Source organism: Poecilia reticulata, chromosome 16 (assembly GCF_904066995.2).
Source record: "Poecilia reticulata chromosome 16, P_reticulata-male-v2, whole genome shotgun sequence".
In the NCBI taxonomy this organism is placed as follows: Eukaryota; Metazoa; Chordata; class Actinopteri; order Cyprinodontiformes; family Poeciliidae; genus Poecilia; species Poecilia reticulata.
This window is the reverse complement of record NC_088845.1, coordinates 14,073,072-14,096,245: the sequence shown is the minus strand read 5'-3', so window position 1 is coordinate 14,096,245 and position 23,174 is coordinate 14,073,072. Positions and strand designations below refer to the sequence as shown.

General features: G+C 40.6%; 2 protein-coding genes across 7 annotated transcripts; one reads left to right on the top strand and one right to left on the bottom strand.

The window, feature by feature from the left end:
• Window positions 1-628: 628 nt before the first annotated feature.
• rasip1 (Ras interacting protein 1) lies at window positions 629-17,377 on the bottom strand. Of its 5 annotated transcripts, none has more exons than XM_017309737.2 (17): window positions 17,274-17,377; window positions 16,290-16,383; window positions 14,154-14,275; window positions 13,408-13,859; window positions 12,671-12,931; window positions 12,338-12,582; window positions 11,781-11,945; window positions 10,247-10,451; window positions 9,854-10,152; window positions 7,175-7,336; window positions 5,278-5,318; window positions 4,871-5,025; window positions 4,612-4,724; window positions 2,986-3,280; window positions 2,691-2,854; window positions 1,789-1,930; window positions 629-1,092 (listed from the first exon to the last, which is right to left on the bottom strand). In XM_017309737.2, the coding sequence occupies exons 3-17, from the start codon at window positions 14,273-14,275 to the stop codon at window positions 914-916; spliced, it is 3,000 nt and encodes a 999-aa protein (XP_017165226.1). In that variant the 5' UTR covers window positions 16,290-16,383; window positions 17,274-17,377; the 3' UTR covers window positions 629-913. The 5 variants fall into 5 exon arrangements, with proteins under 5 accessions (XP_017165226.1, XP_017165225.1, XP_017165227.1 ...); XM_017309736.2 differs by having other exon boundaries at window positions 17,260-17,371; XM_017309738.2 differs by lacking the exons at window positions 16,290-16,383; window positions 17,274-17,377 and adding an exon at window positions 14,940-15,437 and having other exon boundaries at window positions 12,368-12,582.
• Window positions 17,287-19,938, top strand: cox6b2 (cytochrome c oxidase subunit 6B2). 2 transcript variants are annotated; one of them, XM_008431493.3, is made up of 4 exons: window positions 17,287-17,408; window positions 17,884-18,022; window positions 18,901-19,001; window positions 19,363-19,938. In XM_008431493.3, exons 2-4 carry the CDS (start codon window positions 17,917-17,919, stop codon window positions 19,414-19,416), a joined length of 261 nt encoding a protein of 86 aa, XP_008429715.1. In that variant the 5' UTR covers window positions 17,287-17,408; window positions 17,884-17,916; the 3' UTR covers window positions 19,417-19,938. The 2 variants fall into 2 exon arrangements, with proteins under 2 accessions (XP_008429715.1, XP_008429716.1); XM_008431494.3 differs by lacking the exon at window positions 17,287-17,408 and adding an exon at window positions 17,451-17,474.
• Window positions 19,939-23,174: the final 3,236 nt, after the last annotated feature.

Below are 23,174 nucleotides of genomic sequence, written 5' to 3'. Positions count from 1 at the left end.
TCTCAGGAGAAAAAAGAAAAGTGAGGAATTGTTTTTATTGGACATCTGGCTGACTAGACGGTGAAACTGACTGGATGTTGCCAAATTGTGACAAACAAGCTCAACTTACTCACTGAAATGGTGATTTCACCTGGCTGGTGCGCGTGAGAGCTGGCTGCTCTTAGTGATAAATTAGATGACCTTTTTCTGGAGTTTTTTACCACCGTATCAGATACCAGAGACTGGAAGCCCTTCTTATCGGTGTGCCTCATCAACTGTGGGGGGAAATTAAACCTTTCCCGGCTTTTAAGTCACAAGGATTTAACCTTTACGACAGCTAACTTTGGGAAAGGTAACTTTTGTGTGTGGTCATCTTAGTCTCATTTACTCGCCTGAGTCACGACCCAGCGCAAATTGCTACCTTTATTACAGAAAATGAGACGGTTACTCTGGAGCGGATGATAATGTACTGGTGTCAGCTCCTTAGTCAGGCAGTTCCACACACTCATCATTTAACGTCAAAGGGGAGTGAGTCCTGCATCGCCACCTTGTGGAATGTTTAGGCTTCTTTTTATGGTGTGGGAGCCGAGGAGCACGCCAAGCCCCAGGGGCCCGGCTGTGGGGAACAAAGACCAAACGGAAACTGTAAGCCTCTTAGACCAGAATTCAGCATTTTATTAAAAACAAGTCATTTGAAAATACGCAGAGAAGCCAAGAAAAAGAGCGAAGTGAAGCCCAACCATTTTTGGATGTTCTCTCCCTGCTTTAAAACTAATTCCACAAAGACTAAACAAAGACAAGATAACTGATTTGTTCATAAAATATTAGAAAGGGAATAACTGAAATGAAATTAGGATCGGACGAAGAACGACTGCTAGGCAATTAAATGCAGAAATCATTTGCGGTTTCTTTCATTCTGCTGATATGTGCTCTTTCAAAGCCGCGTCCTCTGATTTGCGGGGAGCTCGTCCTGATCGAGTCCCCACAGGAAGGTGCGGAGACGCGTGACTTCCTTCTGGAGCTCGGGGCTTGGGATTGGCTGGGAGAGGTCGAGGCGAGGCGTCTCGTTCGGCAGGATGAGAGGAGGGTGGTCTAGAAAGCTCTCAAATATGTCTAAAAAATTAAAGTAAAAAAGTATTAGGAATAATTGAGTTGCGTGAGTGTGTTCACAAGCACCCAGCAAACATTTGTATCCTATTTTGTCACGCCACAACCACACAACTTGGTGCTTCTATAGCTTTTTTAAAATAAAGTAACAGGTAATTGTGACGTAAAAGAAATACGATGCTTTTCAAAAATTAAGGAAAGAGGGATTGTAAAATAAATGAAGTCCTGTTTGGAGTTGGACAAAAGCAATGAAGGGAATCCAACAAACATGAAGGAAGCTGCTAATGACGTAACGTTAAAACTTTATGTTATTTGGAAATATGACAACTCGCATCACCCTGAACCACAAAACATGGTGGTGGCAGCTTCATGCTGTGGAGACTGATTTTTGGAAACTATATATAATGATGGATGTTGGTTAAATACATGATGGAAGAAAACCACTTAGAGGGGGAAAATAGAAACCGGTGTGATGTTCCACCTTGGAAGGTGGACAATGACCCGTGAGATAAAAATCCAGAACCAAGTTGGAAGGCATGTTAAAATGACCCGGTCGCAGTCCAGACCTTAATCTAATTGGGAATCTGAAAACTTGAAAACTGATCAATGTGTAATGTGACAAAAAAAAATTTAAGGATGTGAATACTTTTGCAAGTCCCTGTCAGAATAAACCTTTTAATGGTTTTATCTATTAAGCCGTACCTCCGTTCAGGTCTGCGCCGGGCGGAGGAGCCCAGGATGCTGGCGGAGCTCGGGTCGGTCCCAGCTTGTAATGGGTGAGCAGGTGGTGCAGCTGGGCATGACTTAGCAGTTCATGCTCCTCTTTCAGACTGGTCCAAGAGGACTGGAGGATGAGACGTTAAAGAGCCAGTGTTACACTTAATTAAAGGGTCGTGTTTTTATTTTGAGCTCTACGGAGAGACGCGTGCATGCTGCAGTGCTACGAGCGGTGCAGCACTTGTGCCAAACCAGACACTCGCTGGGGCCGATACAAACATGTCTCATTTTGAGTTACAGGAGAAACTACCTGGACTACAAACAGAGCAGAGAGAGTGAATATAAATCTGTGTTGTGAGCTTCTGGCTTGTCAATGTGTAAACTCTTGCATGCAAAACAGACTAAACAAAATGAGAAAAAAATAAGACTTTTTTTTTTTTCCAAGCGTTTCAAGCAAAAAAGCAGGAGATTGTTCATTTGAATTAAAAATGGGACAAGAAACCAATTTTAAGCAGAAAGATCTTCGGTTTTGTTCGTTATAGGAGGCGAGATGCTTTCAGCTGGCTACCTTCACACTTACTGTAAAGGTACGGAAAGTAATGAGCGAGGTAATGAGTGAATGAGTTTCACTGGTCTGTCACGGCAGCTTTCTTGCTCGCTGTAATCTACCAGGAACAACAGTCTCAGACGTAGTTTTGTGCAGCTGTTGTTCTGAATGCCGTAATGCCATGAAGTCACTGACCTGAAGGCCTTATCCTGTTTAGTATTAGTATGAAGGTGAGCTTGTTTAGTCGTTTAAAACCGAGCTCAGGATGAACAAGGGAACTGATGAAGAAGCAGGAATTTAATGGACTTTGGCTTAAGTGGCGATAAGAAGATCATTTTACCTGGATCAGTCGTGTTTTGGGAATACATAGAAAGTTGACCGTAACTGAGAGTTTCTTCATAAACTCCGAGGCTATGTCTCCTAACCCCGCGCCCTGCAGCCAATCTAGAACCAAGTCCAGATTTGTCCGGATCTGGACCGCTCTGGACCATGAAAACAACTCATCTAGAAAAAAAAAAAAAAAAGAGAGGATGCAGAAAAGGGAAAAAAAAAACAAACACAAAAAATATTGTATTTGTAACTTTCATTTCCCACAACAAATCCCCAAAAATAGCCGACCCAGTGCTGTCTCTTACCTCTCTCCAGCAAAGTATTCAGCAAGGAAGTGTTGGTGAAGAAGAAGAGGTAACCAAACGTTTGGGAGGTGAGCGGCGGAGACAGACACGCTTCTCGAGACAGCATCAAGGAGCAGCGATACACTTCCACCAGTCCGGCGACCTTCGGGGGCAAGACGGACACGTCGTCCACAGTTCCCTCCTCTCCTTTATTCTCGTCTCCCTCTGCGCCCCGAGCGCCGTCCTTCTCCTTCTCCTTCTCATCACTGGAAAATGGGTTGGTGTCCAGGAGGGCTGGCAGGAGCGAGTACAGGGTCTTCGTGGACAGGCGAGACAAAAATGTAAGTTTTTTTGTAGAGAGGTGAAATAAAAAAAGAAAAAAACTTTTGTATTGACGTATTTTGGCTTTCCATGAGTTCTATATATGCATTGCTTTGCACAGTTGTCAGATTGTTTCCTCTCTGCCCATCGATGCTCTAAAGTAATACTCTGCAATCCGATCGCAGTCTGCTGTAAGGAAATCTGTGTCTGTGACTCCAATAAACGACGTCTACCAGTTGGAGACCACTAACATTTAATTTAGTTGGCCGTCTGGCCAAAAAGGAATCAGAACCACAATGAATAGAAATTGGGTCTAGTAAAAAAAAAAAAGTCCTTCAAAAATAATAAAAAAGAAAATTAAATTATAGATAAGTACTTAACTGCAAAGGATGTAGAGCGGACCCCGCCTGTTTGCGGTTCAGCATTCACTGAATACTTGTTCGTGAATTTTTCTGTGGGACATGAAGCAGCGACGACTTTGCATCGCGCTGCTCCAAAAAGCGACATAAGTTGGAGTGATGATTTTACCTTGAGCCCAAAGAACTTGTTTAATTTACATAAATGAGCCTTTGTAACACCAGTCTCGTGTAAGTTGGATGTAAAAAGCCTCAAATACATCATTTGTTTTCATTGCAAGCCTGTTTTTATTGTTTGTTTATGTTGTTGTAGACAGCAGGGATTTCAGTGTTGCTGTCTTTTCAATGATTTAGGAGGCATGTAAACAAATCTCTGCAGTGTCCTCATTGTCCCCTATTTACTTGTTGGGCTGGTGACACGCCGTCGCTGTGGGATAGTTTAAAGAGTGAGAAGGTTTTTTTTTGTCACCTTCTCTGGACTGATAGATTCTGATTCATTTCAACCCCTCGGCACACAATGGACATGAAAAACTGGGATGATGGCAGGAAATTCCTAATAGGGCGTTGGACAACAATTTTGGGATACTTTACAGCTGACTCATTCTGCCCAGTAAAATCTTGCAGAAAAGATTGTAAGATATGATTTTGCCTTCCACCAAAATAAAACACGCATTTGAAAAGTAGAAAATAACTCAACACATGAAGACGTCTGCTGATATCTAACGTCAGACGTTCTTAGCGTTGATCAAAAAAGGCTAGCAGGCTTGACTTTCAACATATTTGGCTAACTTTGGAGAGAACATTTGAAAATTTTTTTTATTTTCTGGACCAAATAAGGTCAAGAACTGGCTGACCTGAAGCTGCCATAAATGAGACGCCCGCTACGACTTTGTCGAGCCACTTTGCTGTTTACTTGCAGAGTTTAGATGTAAAAGAATGAGGCCAACTTTATTGCTGTGTTTTGATTTACCTTGGTGAGATGATACACACACTGCTGGAATGTGTGCATTATGACGTCATCCAGCTGCGCAAGAGCCTCTGAACAGGTGTCCATGTCGGCTGTCAAAACCGGATCCCCGGGGGCTTTCCAAGAAACAATCAGCAAGAACAATTAGAGGCCGAGCAGCAGCTTTCATTTCTGTGCTGGCTCTTTTGCTCATTTGAACTGTAAAACCCCCCCCAACTCCCCTTAGTAGAAGTGATTTCCACGTTTTTCAAATCGTTTTTACCTTCAAATTCCCACTCTTTCTCCATTGTTTCGACTTTGACCTGGAAGAAGTTAAGGAGCTCTGTGGCGTTTGACATCCAGAACATGAGGGGTCGCAAATCAGAAGACAGCTGCTGGACATTTGGAGTGTTTATCTCGCCTTCCTGGTCTGGCGAACTGCACAAGACATTTAGGTAACTCCAAAGTTATGTTATTGTGTACATTCTCCGAGCTGACTAAAAATAGGCAGAATTATTTTTACCCGGCTATATTTGAGAAACTGTCCGACTGATGTGTTTTAAAAGGCCTTCATCATGTTAGAAAAATGTCCCAAAGACATAACAGCACCAACACAATCATGTATTATGAAAACAAAAGCAGGAGATCTCTAAACAGAGGAAGCATTACGTAGGACAAAAATGTTCTTACTTTTGCGTGGGATGCTTGTCCCCGAATTCCTTAATGTTATCCTGCAGAGAGAGTTGAAGAGGCGTCTTAGTGTGTGGTAGAAGGGGGTTGGGGGGGGGGGGCGGGGGGTTGCAGAGTCTAGCCCTGCAGCCAGGACAATTACGGCACATTTTCCAGCAGCAGGGGAAGTGACATCAGCTCATCCTCGCTACCCAGCAGGCCACAACGGAGGGCATTTGTCTGTCTGCTGGTTTCTCTGTCTGACTGAATGTGGTTGTCTCACTCGTCTTACCTGATGTTTTTCCTGCCAACTTTGTTTGAGTGCCGTCTGGGTCATGGTGTCACGAAAACGCTATCCTCAAAAAGTTAATTTGTTCCAAACGGAGACACTCCTAAACATTCGGGGTATTATGAACTTACTTGATCTTTTTTTTTTTTTTTTCATTTCAAATTACAAAGCAGGTATATTCCTCTATGGTTGGCAATCAACTCATTTCCTTTCAAAAATTAAACTACATACTATTGAACGAGACAAAAGAAATCAGGCTGCTGTTTAAATGTTTAAAATAAAAATCTTACACATCTAAAGACTAATATTTTTGCCCATTATTTTTCAAATTAATTTTTCTGAGTTTATGTCCAGGGTCATTGTCATGCTGGAATGTGAAGGACTGCCCCCGCCACTTAGACTCTTTTGCAATCTCTAAGTGGTTTTCTGCAGAACACCCCCACAGCAGGATGCTGCCACCACCATGAGTCACCGTATGAATGATGTGAACAGGGGCATGGTGATTGTTAAGTTTTTCTACAAACAGCTCTGGAAAAAATTAAGAGACCACTTACGATGATCAGTTTCTCTGATTGTATTTTTTATAGGTATATTGTTGAGTAAAATGAACATTGTTCTTTTATTCTATGAACTACTGACAACATGACTCTGAAATTCCAAGCAAATTTTTTTTTTTAATTTGCAGAAAATGAGAAATGGTCAAAATAAGGAAAAAGATGCAGAGCTTTCAGAGCTCAAATAATGCAAAGTAAACAAGTTGATATTTAGAAACAACACTAATGTTTTAACTCAGAAAGAGTTCAGAAATCAATAATCAGGAGGTTTTTAATGAGGTTCAGTGAAGTGTCTCTTCATTTTTTCCTGAGCTATATATAGTTATTTAAATACTTAGTTATATTGATCTTCTGTGTGCTTGCTGTGTCCCCTACATCTCTACAAAAAGGATTTTTTTTTTTGGTTTTCTTAAACAAAATGACTTTGTTTTGACCAGATGTTTTTGTGTAAATTACTACTCGCTCTCCTGTCAATGAATTCCTCCACATGAGCAGTGGATCTCTGCAGCTCCTCCAGAGTCTCCATGGGCCTCTTGGCTGCTTCTCTAATTAATTCCTCCTTCTGGTCGGTTTGTTAGATGGATATCCATTTGTTGGTAAATTTGTAATATTGCCATGCAATGTGTTTCAAACCTTGACACACTGTTTTATTAAATAAGCCTAATTTTAATATTTTTGTTAATAAGATAAAATTACACATCGGTGTAGTAAATTTACTTGTTAGGTGATTTTTGAAAGCAGATATAGTTTTTTTTTTTTCAGAGGTATCAGAATAAAGGCGGCAGAATACAAATAGACGAAGCATTTTTTTTTCAGATTTAGGTTTAAAAAAGTATTTGAAAATGTCTAACTTCCACTTCACAGTTATGCAATTTTTTTGTGTTGGCCACTGAAGCACGCTCAGGTTTGTAGATTTCATGATATAATGAGATAAGGCTTCAAGCAAGCCAATACTTTTGCATTCCACTATAGTTCTTAGAATTAAATAGTAGCTTGATGAAATTACACAGCTGGGTTTTCAACTCCAATGCTTGGTTTACACAAAAGTCTGTTGTTTTTGCTCCTTTTTACTTACCCACACAATTTCTTTAATTAGGTTGGCTGATTTGAGTAATATCTGCGGTGTCAGAGCGGGGTCCAGATGTTTGGAGGCGTGATCTATCATGATGGACAGCAGATAGGCAGGAGCTAAAGGTCCACCACCAGAGTCTGGAGAGGAGTTTTTGGAAATTATCTCCTGAAAAAAAAAAAACAAACATACATTTTATGCTTCCAGAGTTTACTCCAAAATGATTAGAAAGCCTTGTAAAGATCTAGACATCAGCCAAAGATATAAGGCTGTTATAAAGACTTAGAGGCCCCAACATACCCAACCAATGACCTACAGGGTTGTTTTACCCTCCTTAGCATCCACTTCATATTGTGTGGTGGTAAGATAAACATACGTCTTGTTTATTACAGCTCTGTTTGTTTTAAACTTTAACCACCGCCTGTAAAAATGGGCAAGTTAGGACACGTACCCAATTTCCAACGTCGTCTTTACCTGAAGCCTGCGTCGGCATTATAGCTACTGACTGCTTTAGATATTTTTAATTGATTTTTCTTCCGCCCCTTCCCTCACCCAATGCCTGCAGGAGATAGCCTGAGCATACGCAATAGATGAATAATGTTTTTTTTTCTCTAGCTTTTAAAAAGTAAAAATCAGTTTTCTTTGACATTCAAATGGAAATACTACAATTGATAATTAGTGCCAGACAGTAGGTGGGAACAATATGGACATTAGTTGCATCAAAATGTAAAGGGAGAAGACTGTGAGAATAGCTAAAGCAGAGCTGGGTTACAGATTTCAAAGGTTTCTCCGAAGCAAAATTGCGGTTGTTTCTTTGACCTGGTTCACCCTTTTATCTCAGTCATATAATGTCTCCAGATTACAATTTTTGAGCGAGGATAAACTGAGACAGACATGAGATATACCACAAAATGGCTCCATTGTGTTTTTGGTTTAAAGTAGGAGGCATATGAGCAAAGTTGGCCTCTATATTATTGTTTTTAATAATCTATGGATATTTACTACATGCATGCATCTAGCTTTAAAAATAACTGGGTTTATTTTCCCTTCAAAAATTCAGTTTATCTAAGAATGAGATTGACAAAATTTCAGTTTTGCAAACTATATTTTGAAGTGGAAAGGACCTCAAACATTACGTTCCTTTGGTTTTCTATTTTGATGAGTAGCTGAAGGAAATGTGCCTCTCTTTCATGTCACATGTACATTTAAAAAAATTCTGAAAGAACAAAAGAAACGCAAGTTCCAGTTATTTTAAAAATAGCTGGAAATGAATAATAATAACCACTGGTTTTGTAGAAAACAAACTATATCTCAAATCAGAATTTCCCTTCCACTTTATAAAAATACTCAATGTTTACATTGACAAGATTTCTCAAAAATTGTTCAATGTAAAATCTTCTGCAAAACACAGGTGGACAAAACAGTTTTTAACCCGTTTTAGTAACTTATTAGCCGACAATGTTTATTGAAATAACTTGAAACTGGTTATTTCAGTAAAGATTTACGCATAATTATCTGTTTAAAATCAGAACAACCTCCAAAGAAATGAAAGATGAGCTCCAAGGTCATGGTTCATCAGTGTTAGATCGCTCCTTCGGTTATTGATTGAGTCGAGGTGGGAGACAACCAAGAAAGCAAACCATAAATAAGCGAGGCTGAATCTGCCACACTGCATATTGACAAGCCACACAGCTTCTGTGATACTGTCCAGGGGACAGATGAGACAAAACTGAAGCTTTTTGACAAGGCACTTACTGTAAGCTCTATGTCCATAGACACAAGAACGAAGCAAACCAAAAAGAGGACCCTGTCCCTACTGTGAAACATGGAGTAGACTCAGTATGGGCGAATTCAAACCAGCTCTGGTTAGTCTTTAATAAAACTTTGATATCCTAGACTTTTATTGCCTAGACAGTTTGGTTGGGATGAGGTGTGAATGTGCAATCAAACTGATTGATACAGAACAAAAAAAGAAGTCTAGCCCGTCTAAAAACCTACAGGTCTCAGTTCAACGGAGGTGAACTCTAGAAGGGCTTGAATGCACATGGCGGACGGGAGACCACTCTAAAGGCAGGACGCGAACTATAGCGCAGGGCAATCTCGGTAAATACAACCAAAACAAACGTATGAGTCTAGCGCTAGTGGGAGAAATGGCTCACAGTCGTTTACCAAAGACAAAAGAGAAATTCTACAACCGCAAAAATCTGACACCACTCTATTTTTGTTTACATTTCGTGAAGAAGAAAGTTGTGCTGTTGTCTTCTCCAGAGGGTTTCGTGTAATTTCTCAGTGGGTCAGCGTCACCACAGGCGAAGGGGCAAAACAGGCTTGACGAAGGGTTTAGGTTGTTTGACACAACGCAGTGTGAAAGCAAACAGCACCAGCTGACAATGCAACAAACGCTGAAACTTTGGTCCCCAATTGAACCGAGTCTGCCAGACTATCAGGCGTGAGAAAACCTTAAGTTATGTTCTGGGATTGCTTTGCTGCAAATGGCACGCAGCGTCTTGAATCTGCTCATCGTCAGACACAATCTTAAGGCTATCCAAGGATTTTGGAGATAAATGTGCTGCCTAGTGTCAGAAAGTTTGATCTCAGTCATGTGAATTATACATTTTAAATCTTTTTTACACGTATTTACCAGAGGCGCCAAAAAGAGTGAAATACATTGTCTGCGTATCTCACCTGTAGCAAGACATCTGCGTGACGAGAGTGAAATTTCAGAAGTGCCTCAGTGGAGCCCAGATACTGCCTCAGGGCCTCCTGTCTGTCCACCAGCCCTGAAGGACAGCAGGGGGTGGAAATGTCTGCCTGCCACGGCAGCGTCAATGCGAGCGGTGGGGCAGGAGTCACACGGGGGTCTCTGTAGAGGAAAAGGAAGTGGTCCCCCAGACCAACCACGTCTCCGGGCTTTAGGACCGTCTCCCTGTACACGGTCACTCCATTGTGGGTGACTGCGCCTCCTCTGAAGGGTCGCATTAGAGCTGCGGTGTAAGAAAATAATATTGTGGATTGGGTTGACCGAAACCCTGTGATCATCATGGTTTTATTCTGAATTACTGATGTGTTTTTAGGTACCGTGTCCTTTGGGCGTCTCTGGAACAGCAGCGTCTCTCCTGACCAGTAAGTGCCTGGCCAAAACATCAGGAGCAGAAAGGAACGTGTCCACCTTCAGGGGTCTCTTCCCTTTCCTCTCTCTCTCTCTGTCCTTCTCCCTCTCCTTCACTGTAGGCTTTCTCCCGAACACGTGTGTAAATCCCGCCATGATGTACAAAACAAAATCCTACACAAAACACACACAGCGGAGGCTCAGGGAGGTCTGTTATCTGCCGAGAGCCGTAGTTTACATCAGATGTTAAGTTGCACAGAAGGCAGCTGATAAAGAGTGAAGTGTGTCACAGGTTGTTATAATAGACACCTGTGTGAGATCATTGTTTGAGGTGGAGTGCACACAGGGGGTTATTGTGCAGGCCTTTTTGCTGTTTTGTGCCTGATTCTAAACAGGAGAAGTCTGTGAAGGGATGGAAACCCCGATGGTATGTGGCGATTACAGACATGCAGGTATGATGTCATGCGCTGGGTGTGTGCATGCACGTCCTTCTGCACAGCTCCGCTACCCGTCATTTACATATGTGCGCATCAGACCACATCGTTGTTCGGTGCGTTGCAAAAATATGCCCGCGCCCTGACTTGTTTTTACATTTTGCCATATCATAACCGTAACTTCAGTGTATTTTATCAGACTTCTAATGGCACAGGCCAACAAAAATGTGAAGGGGAACAGAAATATTAGAAAGCTTTCAAAAGCTTTAACCAATAGAAATCTGAAAAGTGTGGCTTTTTTATGCATTTATTCCGCTTTTATCTAATATCCCTTAATAAAATGTTGCGCAACCAACTGCCTTAAACCCAACTAGTAAACAGATTGGACCAGTCTGCACTCTGAATTTACACACCTGAAGCCCTATGAAGTGTTTTTAGATAACATTAGTGAACAAACAGCATCGTGTAGCAGACGCAGGAGTAGCAGATGTCAGACAGAAATGTGCTTAAGTCAGGGTTCGGTTTGCTAAAAGCCTCATGTGGGACATAGCATGTTGGAAAAAAACCCCAAAAAGATCCTCTGGTCAGATGAGACCAAATGTATTTATTTTTTTTGTCTGAATGCCTTTCTTCAGCAAGAATCTTATCATGTTTGAACTTTAAATACAGCATTAAACCAGATTTAAGTCTAATCTAGAACATGAAGCAACACTTGAAAATTGCTACCCACAGAAAAGGGACAAAAATGTCTTTCAATGTGGCGATCTGGTGGAGACAGACAGACCCCCAAAGGTCTGTACCTCTAATTGCTGCGAAAGGTTCATCTACAAAGAGTCGAACCAGTGAGGCTAAAAACAACCAGTGCATGCCACATTTCTGACTTGTGGAAATAATGCATCCCTCTCCTCCCACTTCTCAGCTGTGCATTGTTTGTTTTGGTCAATCACATAAAACAAGGTGACAAAATGTGAGAAAGTCTGAATACTCTTGCGAGGCACTGCAGGTATACGCAACTGTAAATTCTTTCTGAGTTGTTCAGTGTATGATATCATCTGTCAGCATGTCTTGCCTTGCTCTGATCATAGCCCTGCAGCAAAAGGAAGTAGGGTCGGTCTGTGGGTGGAAGGATAAGGCTCTGTGACATCACTTCCAGGTCGCAGTTGGAGTAATGCTTCTCTTCATCTGCTGGCTGATTTGTCCATCCGACCTTCGCCTCAGCTCTCGATGCTCTGACCTGAGGACATAGACATGATGGTTAGATACATTGAAAATGAGATGAAAATCACTTTTTGTAAAAACAGAACATTTTAAATGATCACAGCACAACAGAATTGTAAAGAGGAAAGCCACCCGACCGGCTGAAAGTAATGCAATATATCAGAAATAACACATTTCTGGAGAGTTAAACTAGTTTTCTGAAGGTTTCTTTAATCTTTTTTTATTTTTTTAAGTTCTGTGGGGGAGGGGAGAGGGTTGTCGTTGTTGTCGTTGTTGTTGTTGTTGTTATCCAAACTCTCATCCTGTTTTTCCCATGGCTTGGATGTTGTTGTTTTGTAAATCTCAGAATCACTGCACTTAAGAGTTCCAAATGAGCACATTCAGTCCCGACTGCATTGTCCTCATTACCTCTCCAGGCTGCGGGTTGATCATGCTCACAATGTTCTTCCTGTCCTGCGCTCCTCCACCGTTGTTGGGCCGGTTCCCTGTACCACGGGACTCGTTGCTGACGTGGTTGCCCTGTCGCCGGCGCAAGCTCAGGTTCATGTCGCTGATGCTCCTGCGGAGCTCGGTGTTCCTCCCACGGTGACCTCGCTCAGCCTCCTCCAGCCCACCGCCAGACGACATCCGGCTCCGCCGCCAGCGCACACCTGCTACCCCAAATATAATCGCATCATTTATCAGGTTTACCACAGTGTCCTACATTAAGAGGTACGGCTCACTGTACATGCAGAGACGAACCTTGATGGCTCTCCCCCTCCCTCTCCCGGTCCTTCTCCCTTTCTCTTTCCTCTCTTTCATAGTCTTCCTTCCTATAAATTTCAAAGCGTCGCTCCAATCCATCCTTGGGCCGCCACATGTCCACCAACATCAAGGGACATTCCCATGGGGCAACACCTCTCCGGCACTCTGTCTCCCATTTGATAGCACCATCTGGCTGCTGGACAGGCTTTCCGATGACATCACACAACAGGAAGTCTTCAGGGCTGTGCTTCTGGATAACTAGAGGACCGTACAAGGAGGAAAGAAGACAAAACAAAGAGCAGTCATGTTTCTGTGTTACTGCTGGTTTTGTTTGTAACGACTTGGAAAATCCAGATCTCATTTTCAAGAGGGACCTGGGCAAAAATCTGCAACACAGAGTTAGGGATATTTGTTGCACTGTTTTATTTAGGGGTATCAGATTAGAAGGAGGACTGAATGCGAATGCTCACCAAACTTTGCAGATCTTTATTTGTGAAAAGTTTTGAAAAAAATGCATTGTTTTTCATGATACTTTTTAGATACCGGTTAGTTAGGGTCTTTCAGATAAAGCTCCAACTCAATATGTGGAATTTTGTGGTACTAAAGTGAACAAAAAAAATTCAAAGGATGCGAGTGCTATTGCAAGACATTGTGTATCAAGTAACTGACGACTGGTTTCAGTTTGATAAGATATGAAGGGATCTCAGCAGAGGTACACATGAGGGATCCCATACCTGCATCTTCTGTCTCCTCCCTTTCTCTTTCAGTGTATCGAGTGATGACCTGAGCGATGAGCTGCCTGGACGTGGAGTGAATGTTGGCCAGCAAGGAGCGATAGTTGGCTCCACTGGCAAAAGCATCCCCATAGATCTTGATCAAGCCAGGGGCCGAGGAGGAGGCGACGGGCAAGTAGTGGTGGGCTGACGGGGCGACAGAGGTAGCCCAAAGCTCTCTCTCCCTCTCCCCCACGGCCCGGTCCCGGTCGCTATTTGAGCGCCCCCGCAGGAAGAGCTGAGAAATACGCTTTGTCCGAGACTGGGGGCCGGCGGGCCGGGGCCTGAGGAAGGCCGGCGAAGGAGACGGGGACGGAGAAGGGGAAGCCAGCGAGGGGGTGGAGTTGGAAAGGGAAGAGGACGGAGCAGAGGGGGCCTCGTGCAGCGAGGCCGCGTCAGAGCTGGTAGTCGACCTGGAGACAAAAGAGCGAGGGGGGAGGAGAGGGCGGAAGAGACGAGTCAGCTGTGAATTATAACTGAAAAACAGCCAGGACTAAAATAAAACAGGGGAAGCAAACAGGGGCTGACAGGATATAATGACAGTGGAAGTAAGATAAGATGGCATCAACACACAGGCTGGGCCTTCAACAATTCTTATCAGGCTCTGGATCCTACGCCGATGATAACTGGCAGTGATGTCCTGTAAAAAGCACACAATGAGGAAATTGAAGGTAGCAAAAAAAAAAAAAAAAAAGGTTTAAACTGACTTGACGGAGATGGCGCTGGGCCAACGACGTCCGAGCTTTGCAAAATGTTTCCTGGGCGAGTTGATCCACAATCCGACTGGGAAGTGAAGCTTTCTGAAGCGAGGACTGCCAGACCCCTCCATCTGATCCCCCACACCCACCCAGAAAAACAAAAACAAAACAGGATGCATATGTCATTCAGACAGATAAACATTTCTATTATTCCTTTTTCTCCATTCAATCCATCTATGCGTGTCAATGATGCCAGGACAGAAAACAATATAACAATGGAATGATGTCATCGTCAAAACAATACAAGCAGGATACCTGCAGCAGGTTGTCAACATGGTGCAAACAAACTAAAAAAGAAATCATCCCCGCTTCCCCTTCTCCCATAAAAAAATCCCCTGAAAATCATAGAGTGTGTGTTTCCCATTCTCAAACAGGAAGTGTGTTTTGTAGGACTCAGGTCCAGCTGTCGCGGAGGCCGGGAAAATCCCACTCCAAAGGTCACTGCCCCAGCGTTTCTTGGGAAACCTCAGCGATTAAATCCTAATTGTAGGTGAAAAAGCAAAACAGAAGACACCTGCTTTCTTGTTCTCTACAATCAAATTTCGGGGTCGAAGACAATCATTAAGCCTTTGTTGAAAAACCATAATAATCTCTGACTCCTCACATCCTGACGCAGAAATCCACACCTCGAATCTTTTCTTTTCAGTCTGCAGGCGGAGACCATGGCTCACTGTACACTAGAGTGGGCTGAGAAAATTAAAGAGCGTTCATTTGTCTAGTCATCAATAAACTTACCCACTTTCACTTTGGTGAAATAAGATACGTTTGTCGTTATCCACCCAAAGATAAATAAGCAGCTCAAAGAAGTCCAATAACGGTGCGCGTTTCCTTTTCCTCTCCACAAAGATCCATTTTTTGAAAGGCCTCGGCCCGACGCACTCACTACGGTACGAACGTGTTTCGATTTAAAATAACCCAAAAAGTACTTTTAGCAAGTTTTTCTTTCGAAGTGGAAAATTTCTGCTGCCTCCCTCGCTGTGGTTCTCAGCCGCTCTGGGTCTATAGATAGAGAAACGGGCCTATTGTTCCAAGTGACAGAATTTCCTTCCTTTGCTTTGGACAACACCTATATCCTGGCTGAGAGAGAAAGAAAGGGACAGATTGGTAGAAAGAGTGGGAAGGGCGGATTTACATGTGCATGTTGGAGTTTAAAACGTTGTACATTTGAACGTGTAGGCACATAAAAATATCAGTTTCTTATAGAAGCAGCCACTTTTTCAAATGTTTAATAAAAATCGAAATATTTCAATCGATCCCAAATATGTGTCCAATGTAAATCCAGGAGAGTAAAGCGAATTATAATGAAGATGGCAATCCGATTCCAAGCCAAATCACACAGACATGGAGTTTGTGTGATGTTTTGCTGGAAAGAGGATGAAGGAAACACATGCAGTGACAGGAAGCGTGATGTAGACACCTGTGATCTTTGGCCTAGTCTTCAACAGGAACATGCTGATGGAAAGGGAAAGGCCACTGTCCTTGTGTTTCAACTCATGTGCTTTCAAGTTCACATTGCTAAACCATATTTGGTAAAACAGAAAATTGTGGAATGTCTCATTCCAAGTACCTTGTGTAAGTATTCACACCCTTTTAACTTTTTTTGGGGGGGTTTGTTTGGTTTTTAACCACAAACATCTGCATATTTTGTTATGACTTTACATTAAAAAAACTGCATACTTGTGAAGTAGAAGGAAAATGATACATACTTTTTATCAGTAAAAAAAAGTTCAGTTGGGTTTAATTTAAACCTCAATACAAATCCAAATGTTACGTGGAGGGATTAGACGTTAGAGAACATCTGTGAACAAACACAATCATGAAGACCAAGAAAAACAGCAGACAAGTAAGGAAGAAAGCGGCAGAGAAGTTAAAGGATTTAAGTATTGAACATCTCACTGAGCCCTGTTCTCCCATCATTATGTACTGGAAAGGGATGGAACAGCTGCAACAACAATTCACCTGAAAGAAGACACCTGTGGTGCTTCAATTCTGACTAAATGGGCATTTAGTCCATTTAGTCAGAATTGTCTGCAGTAGTAAAACTAATGTAAATGTAATGTAGGAATAAGAATGACACTTACTTACCTAGAAAAGAGAGAAACTTCTGCTTGGAGGTTGCATGTTTCTCCATGCCTGCGATGGTTTCTCTGGTTTCTCCAATGTAGATCAGAAGGTAATTCTGAATTGAATATAGGTTGAATTTGGTCAAGATTGATTTTAGATACACACAAACTCTTCTTGCAGTAAGACAACAAAAACTGAGGTGGATGTAAAATTTGACTACATTTTGGTGACATACCATTACTTTTACATCAGTTATAGGAGGATGAGCACATAGAAGATTGGTGGCAAGTGAAGATCGGCACAGAAAGAAATTTTCTGTGCCAAATTTAAGATGTGACAATTTGATGATATGCAGCAACATTCTGATGCAAAGCAATACTAAACTTTAGTTAGACTGTAAGTCATTTCCCATTACTATTATTATTATTATTATTAATAATAATAATAATAATAATAATAATAATAAAATATTAATATACCTAGTGCTAAGCAGAAGTGATGTGAAGCCAGGTCAATGTTACATTCAATTTTTACTGTAATGATGCTGAGTGGCAGTCAAACGTCATTTTATGAAATAAGACAGTTTGTTTACAACATTTTTGTTACCATTGTGCCATTTGGAGGTTAGGTTAAGGTACAGTAATCACCATACATTGTCATTCAGAGTACTTTACCCTGCTCTAACTGATACATTATCTGATTGATTAGTTTCTAAGGCTTTAAAAAAGAATAAAAACAGATTGTGAAAAGTGTTATTTCTGCTTCAAATGTGCTATTTTGTAATAATCTTATATGGATTCATTTTTTATTATTTATTAGTCTTTAAAATGCCGGAATTTGCACGTACGTTTACATTTCAGAGAAAATCTGATAAGGCATCAGATCCCTTATTTTAACCAAATATCTTTTCTCTTACTTAAGTAATTTCTTAGATGGCATGTTTTTACTTTTACTTGACCGGGGGGGAAAAATGCCTTGAGGTAATACTTACATTTTTCTACCCACCTCTGTTAACAACTGCGATTAACTTCAGTTGAGCACAGCATGATGATAAACTCCAATCGTGCCTCCATGAACTCCCACAATCCTTTGCGGAACCGGATCTCTTTCCTGTGAGGACAAAACGAGCAGCATCTCAAGGTTAGCTGTAATTAACTACGAGAATTAAGGGTTTCCTTAAACCATCTGCTCGACTAACACTTATTGGTTCGTAGTCGAAAACGTAGATGATAATCGGCCGTTCTTTGAATGTGTGTTAACAATGAAAGCTATATAGCGCAAGTCCTTCAATCCGTTAGCTTTTAGCTAGCAAAGGGTAACTGTAACGACTTTGTCAAGAAAAGCTGTCAGACTACCCCAACCCTATTTAACATAAGCAGCCAACTATCAGCTAGCCTTCTAGTTTGCAAAGTCTTTTTTAATAAAGCTCTCAATACGTAAGCTAACAAAGCGTGAGTGATTAAGATAAAATTAGCTAAGCTAAAGATTAGCTTAGCCAACTTGAAATATTATCTTTTATAATCCAACCATAGGATAAATTTGACCGTCATGACATTCTTCCATTTTCATACACGCACTGTAAGTGTTATTTATCGAAACTTTCCCTTGTTTTCAGCGTCCATTTGACCGCTTACTAAAGCCGACAAACATGGCCGAGACTATGGATGAGAAGATTAAAAACTACAGAACGGCTCCGTTTGACGCCAGATTCCCCAACACAAACCAGACCCGCAACTGCTTCCAGAACTACCTGGGTGAGGACATTCCCATATTCCGATTAGACACATGAAAGTGTCACATATTCCTCATAACTCCTGTCAAATATGATCTGAAGTACAAAAAAAAGAAGGGTACTATAAAGGTCATTAACAAATGAACTCCATGACATTAACGCTGTTGCTTATGAGGTTTCAGTTTAAACCAGAAATACAATTTGTTGCAATGGTCATTTTAAACATGTATGTATTAAAAGACAGACATTCGACATCATCCCAGTTTTATAGGATCAATTTGTCAAAAAAAAAAAAAAAATTTACTTTGTCTGTCTGCCACACAGGGATTTCGCTTTAAATTTATTCTCAATGTGTTAATTTTAGACCTAAGAAAATCTGAAATATCTCCAAACATTTTATACTTTAACTCTTGTTGTTGTTTGTTTTAAACAAACAAGCTAGTGATACTGTGCTGAGCAGTTTGTTGCTAAAGTACAACTGAGTATAATAGGAAAATGTTGTGTTAATACATTTCCGTCTTTTAATTTCTGAAATATTCACAAATATTTGTAGCAAAAATGTAACACTGAGATCACAATTTTGATTATTTCAGCATTTGTACTTCAGTTTTTCATTATTTTTTGCTCATTTTGAAATAATCAAGGGTGTGACGTCAGTGCTTTCTACCATGAAATATTACAGCAAATTTAAAAACATAAGATCTGATCATTTTCATACCAGCTTCTCTTAGTAAAGTGTAAATTATGAAATATCCTTCACTTATCACAAATGTCAGCATATTGCGAGTGCAAACGGCAGTCGAACTGTGAGTTGTATAGCCGCAAAGATTTTCATTCTTTGATCTGTGAGTTTCCTGTAAAATAATAAAAGCTCAACCTCTGCATTATTTTGTGCTGCAGATTTTCACCGATGCAACAAGGCCCTGTCCACCAAAGGCCAGGATGTGTCTCCCTGTCAGTGGTACCAGAGGGTTTATAAGAGCCTCTGTCCAATGGGCTGGGTGAGTATTTTTAAATGATAGTAATAAATGAATTTATTTTACTCAAAAGCATCTTTCGAAACACTCGAGGACACTGGACAAACAAGATAAAAGGAACTGTAAACCAACAAACTATCAGCAGCTCCTGCTAATCAAACATTACAGAGAATATTCAGGTTTGAAAAGATGAGTTTTGAGGCAGTTTATAAGCTTAATAAGGGAATCAATGTGATGGATATCAGGTGGCCGCTAACTTTCTTTTTTTTTTTTTCTTTATGCCTATGAAGCTTTATTTGTATTTCATACTATTGATTTGATAGCAGCTGCTACCCAGAGTCTCTGGTTTTGTTTCTCACCTGCACCTCTTTAACATCTTGTCCAGGTGGCTAAATGGGACGACCAGATAGAAAATGGAAGTTTTCCTGGAAAGATCTGAAGTCAGAAGCTTCTTACCGGTCGTGATGTTGTTACTCAAACCCTTATGCCTGAAGACATCTCCATCACGTCCGTCACTTTTGTCATCAGCGCGACTAATTTAAAAATTTAAACTGTAAACACGCACAGCTGTTACCATGTGAAGGTTTAGTTTTTCCCCTCCTTTTATAATCTCTCATATTGCATTATTGATTCTGCAGATTCAGTGTAGAGTAATGATCACATTGTTACAAAGTTTTAAGAAATGTGTTTAGTTGTAGCTTTCCGCCAGGCACAGTAAACAACATTTCCAAGCATACGTTTTGTTCTGGTGGAAATGTTACAAATTTCTTTCCCTTTGTAGTTGTTACTTTAACCCAGATTGCAAAGCATTTCATCGCACAGTCGCAGATAAAATGATCTGGGAACTCACAGTTCATCACTAATAGGACTGCCTCGGACATTGTGTTCACATGTGTAATTTGGTCAGCTTCATATTGAGGTTAAAAACATTTGTAAAATAAAAATAAATGTTTCAACTCCTGCTGATGTTGTTGACTGATTTTTCCCCAGCCATGGTAGCTTCCAGGTTACTCTTAAAAAAAAACAAAAAAGATTTTGTCTTTATAGTTGCAGTTCTGGTGACCTGGAAGCCATTAAAAACATTAAACATATTGAACAGTTTTTCTTTTACCATATACAATTCTAAACTATATATATATATATAAAGATTATTTCTGTGTTTAAAATCTTTGGAGTCATGTCTGTTAAAGACACTTATAAAATCAAGACTCTTACGGGTGTTTGAGATGTTGATGTTTTTTTGTTGTTTTTTTTTTCTATTTTTAATGACCATCAGTCATTATGACCGGAAATAAAACCATATTTCTTAATATGATAAGCATGGCGTCTCAGTGTAGATTAAACAAGTTTCTGTAAAAATAAATTTAAAAAATCCGAGAGTGGTTGTAGTTCCCCCTGTTGGCCTCACAGTGGCGCCCTGAGATCAGTTAGAAAAGAAAGTGAACGTCAGACAAAAATGGATCTGAGGAAAAGTGCGTGATCAGATTAGGCACAACAAACAACCACATTCATTTAACATTTCCAACTATTACAATCAATGACTTGTTCATTTCCACCAGGAAGCTGAAGCAGTGGGAAGCTCTTCATTGCTATTCAAAAAGAAATAAATGTCCCTCTTGTTCAGCTTCTGAACATTGAGATAAAAACCTCTAGCTCTGTGTTAATATTTTGACCTGTAATGTAGCTTGGCTGGCTGATTTTAAAACTTTAAAATAAGACAGAAGACACATTCTTCTGTCTTATTTCACAACTTGGGGAAATACCTTTATGTACCTTGAATCACAGCTGCCCACGGATTAACAAGCATGTTGCCGATTGCTTCATGCAGATTAATGTAACACCCAGATTTATTCAAGTCTGGAATCTACAGCCGGTATGTTGTATCAGAAGGGGCTGTGTGGAAATGCACACTATTAACCCATGCCAATTAAACAGGGAAAGCTTCAGTTAAAACATAAATGTATAAAACACCATTACATTCTCATAACTTGTTAATCCATGGTTAAACCCCATGTTTATGCTGATAAAATAGACCCTCTTGGGTCTAGTGACTGACAACAGAATGAAAGTTTCTCTGTTTGCAGAGCGTGGATGAGTAAAGTTGTGTGTTAGCCATTTCCTTCATTGTGAGTCAGACGTAGATGACAAAACTATTGTAAAACAATTGTTTCCAATCTCCATGGAAGTATTTAGTCGTTGAAAGGTCAGGATCAAATTGTATCTGCTGTAAATATGGTGCGGTGCATCTGGAACGTATTCACAGTGCTTCACGTTTTGCACGTTTTGCTTTGTTGCAGCCTTATTCCAAATTGTATTGGATTAATCTCTTTTTTCAGAATTCTACATGCAAATATCAAATTGTGACAAAAGGGGAATAAAATGTTTTGAGTGTTGAGTAGAAATCCAAAATAAAATCACATTTACTTAAGTATGCGAAGACTAAGCAGTACACCAGACTGGTCAGAGAAAAAAGTTAAGAAGTTTAAAGCAGGGTTAGTTTATAAAATATCTCAAGCTTTTATTAAACCTGTTCCATCCATTTTCTTTACACCCTTGTCCCTTTGTGGGGTCGGGAGGGTTGCTGGTGCCTATCCCCAGCTAACGTTCCGGGCGAGAGGCGGGGTCACCCTGGACAGGTCGCCAGTCTGTCACAGGGCAACACAGAGACACACAGGACAAACAACCATGCACACACACACTCACACCTAGGGGCAATTTGGAGAGGCCAATTAACCTGACAGTCATGTTTTTGGACTGTGGGAGGAAACCGGAGAAAACCCACGCATGTACTGGGAGAACATGCAAACTCCATGCAGAAAGACCGGGGCCGGGAATCGAACCCAGAACCTTCTTGCTGCAAGGCAACAGCTCTACCAACTGTGCAGCCTTAAACCTGTTCCATCATCTGCAAATATTGAGATTGTGATATATGTATGGATAATTTTTATCACTTCACAAATATGCCTTAATTTTTTTAGTTCTTTTACAGACAATATGAATAAATATGCTGGTATTATTGCAGAATAATGTGACAAAAAGTATTCAAGGGGTATGAATGCTGTTTTGAGGGACTATAATTTTGAACACTAAACTAAAATCACACATTCTGCTTGAACGAGTGACATTCATTGAGGTCACTTGCTGTTGTAAGGTCAGACATTATGTAGATTTACAGATGGTATTCAGCAAACCTTGGATATAGGAAGTAGTTATTACTGTGGCTTTTCTATCATCTGAAACCAGTCTGCCTGTTCTCCTCTGAAATTACCAAAGCATTTGTCGTCCACACAACTGTGGCTCACCGGACATTTTTTCTTATGTGGACTTTTTTTGGTTTGTGTAAACCTGACATATGGTTGTGAATGTTAAAATCCCAGTAGATTAGCAGTTTCTGAAATGCTTTGACTAGCCTGTCTGAGCCAACAACCATGGCATTTGGCAGACTTCAACAAGTCCATATCTAGATGCCTGACTCGATTGAATGGCTGCCATGTGATTGGCTGGCTGAGTCGTTATGTGGCGTATTTAACAGTGGTTGCTAAGTGCACTCAAAGCTGACTTCCTGGAAATAATACTAGACATGAGATGAAATTTAAAAAACCTAAATATTCAAAAATTATATATATATATATATATATATATAAGTCCACATCAGAAATTTCATGTTTGGTAGCAAAGTTCAAGGTGACCCTAAAACCTGGTTCAAAGTTGCTCTGTCCCAACTGAAGGAAGTTACTGTGTAATGAAATGTCATTTGAAAAGATGTGGCACACATTGTGGGCTAGCTTTATCACATTCTTTCCTGTCTCTCTCTCTGTCTCTCTTCCTGTGTTTCTGCGTAAGCTCGCTTCAGATACTTTGTCAAATTTCTGGTTCTGATGGTTGAATGAGATTCTGCTAAATTTGGCTGAGGATCCAACTGTTGTAGCTGGATAGATTGGTATGTTTTCACACTCAAATATCAGATTTTTAAGCATTTATTGACCTGAAAGCACCAGGCATGAAGATCAGCATGTCACTGTCTGTAGTTCCTATTTTTGGCTGTGGGAGGTTTTCCTTGCTACATGACAAAAATGAATTCTACAGAAGTTTAGAAGATCTTCCTGTTTGACCTTGAAAAAATAGATTTGTGACGTAAGTTTTTAGACACAATCACATTTTCCCTGAAGCCTGGGATTTACTCATTTCTGATGTCTA

What these genes read in the sequence shown, in the direction of transcription:
- rasip1 (XM_017309737.2), bottom strand. Translation starts at nt 14,275, where the DNA reads ATGGAGGGGTCTGGCAGTCCTCGCTTCAGAAAGCTTCACTTCCCAGTC. An exon ending in AGGGCTATGATCAGAGCAAG is followed by an intron (nt 10,452 to 11,780) that starts GCAAGACATGCT and finishes TGTTTTGTGTAG; the next exon opens with GATTTTGTTTTGTACATCAT. An exon ending in GTGTGTATCATCTCACCAAG is followed by an intron (nt 3,281 to 4,611) that starts GTAAATCAAAAC and finishes CTGTCCACGAAG; the next exon opens with ACCCTGTACTCGCTCCTGCC.
- cox6b2 (XM_008431493.3), top strand. Translation starts at nt 17,917, where the DNA reads ATGGCCGAGACTATGGATGAGAAGATTAAAAACTACAGAACGGCTCCG. An exon ending in CTGCTTCCAGAACTACCTGG is followed by an intron (nt 18,023 to 18,900) that starts GTGAGGACATTC and finishes TTTGTGCTGCAG; the next exon opens with ATTTTCACCGATGCAACAAG. An exon ending in GCCTCTGTCCAATGGGCTGG is followed by an intron (nt 19,002 to 19,362) that starts GTGAGTATTTTT and finishes CATCTTGTCCAG; the next exon opens with GTGGCTAAATGGGACGACCA.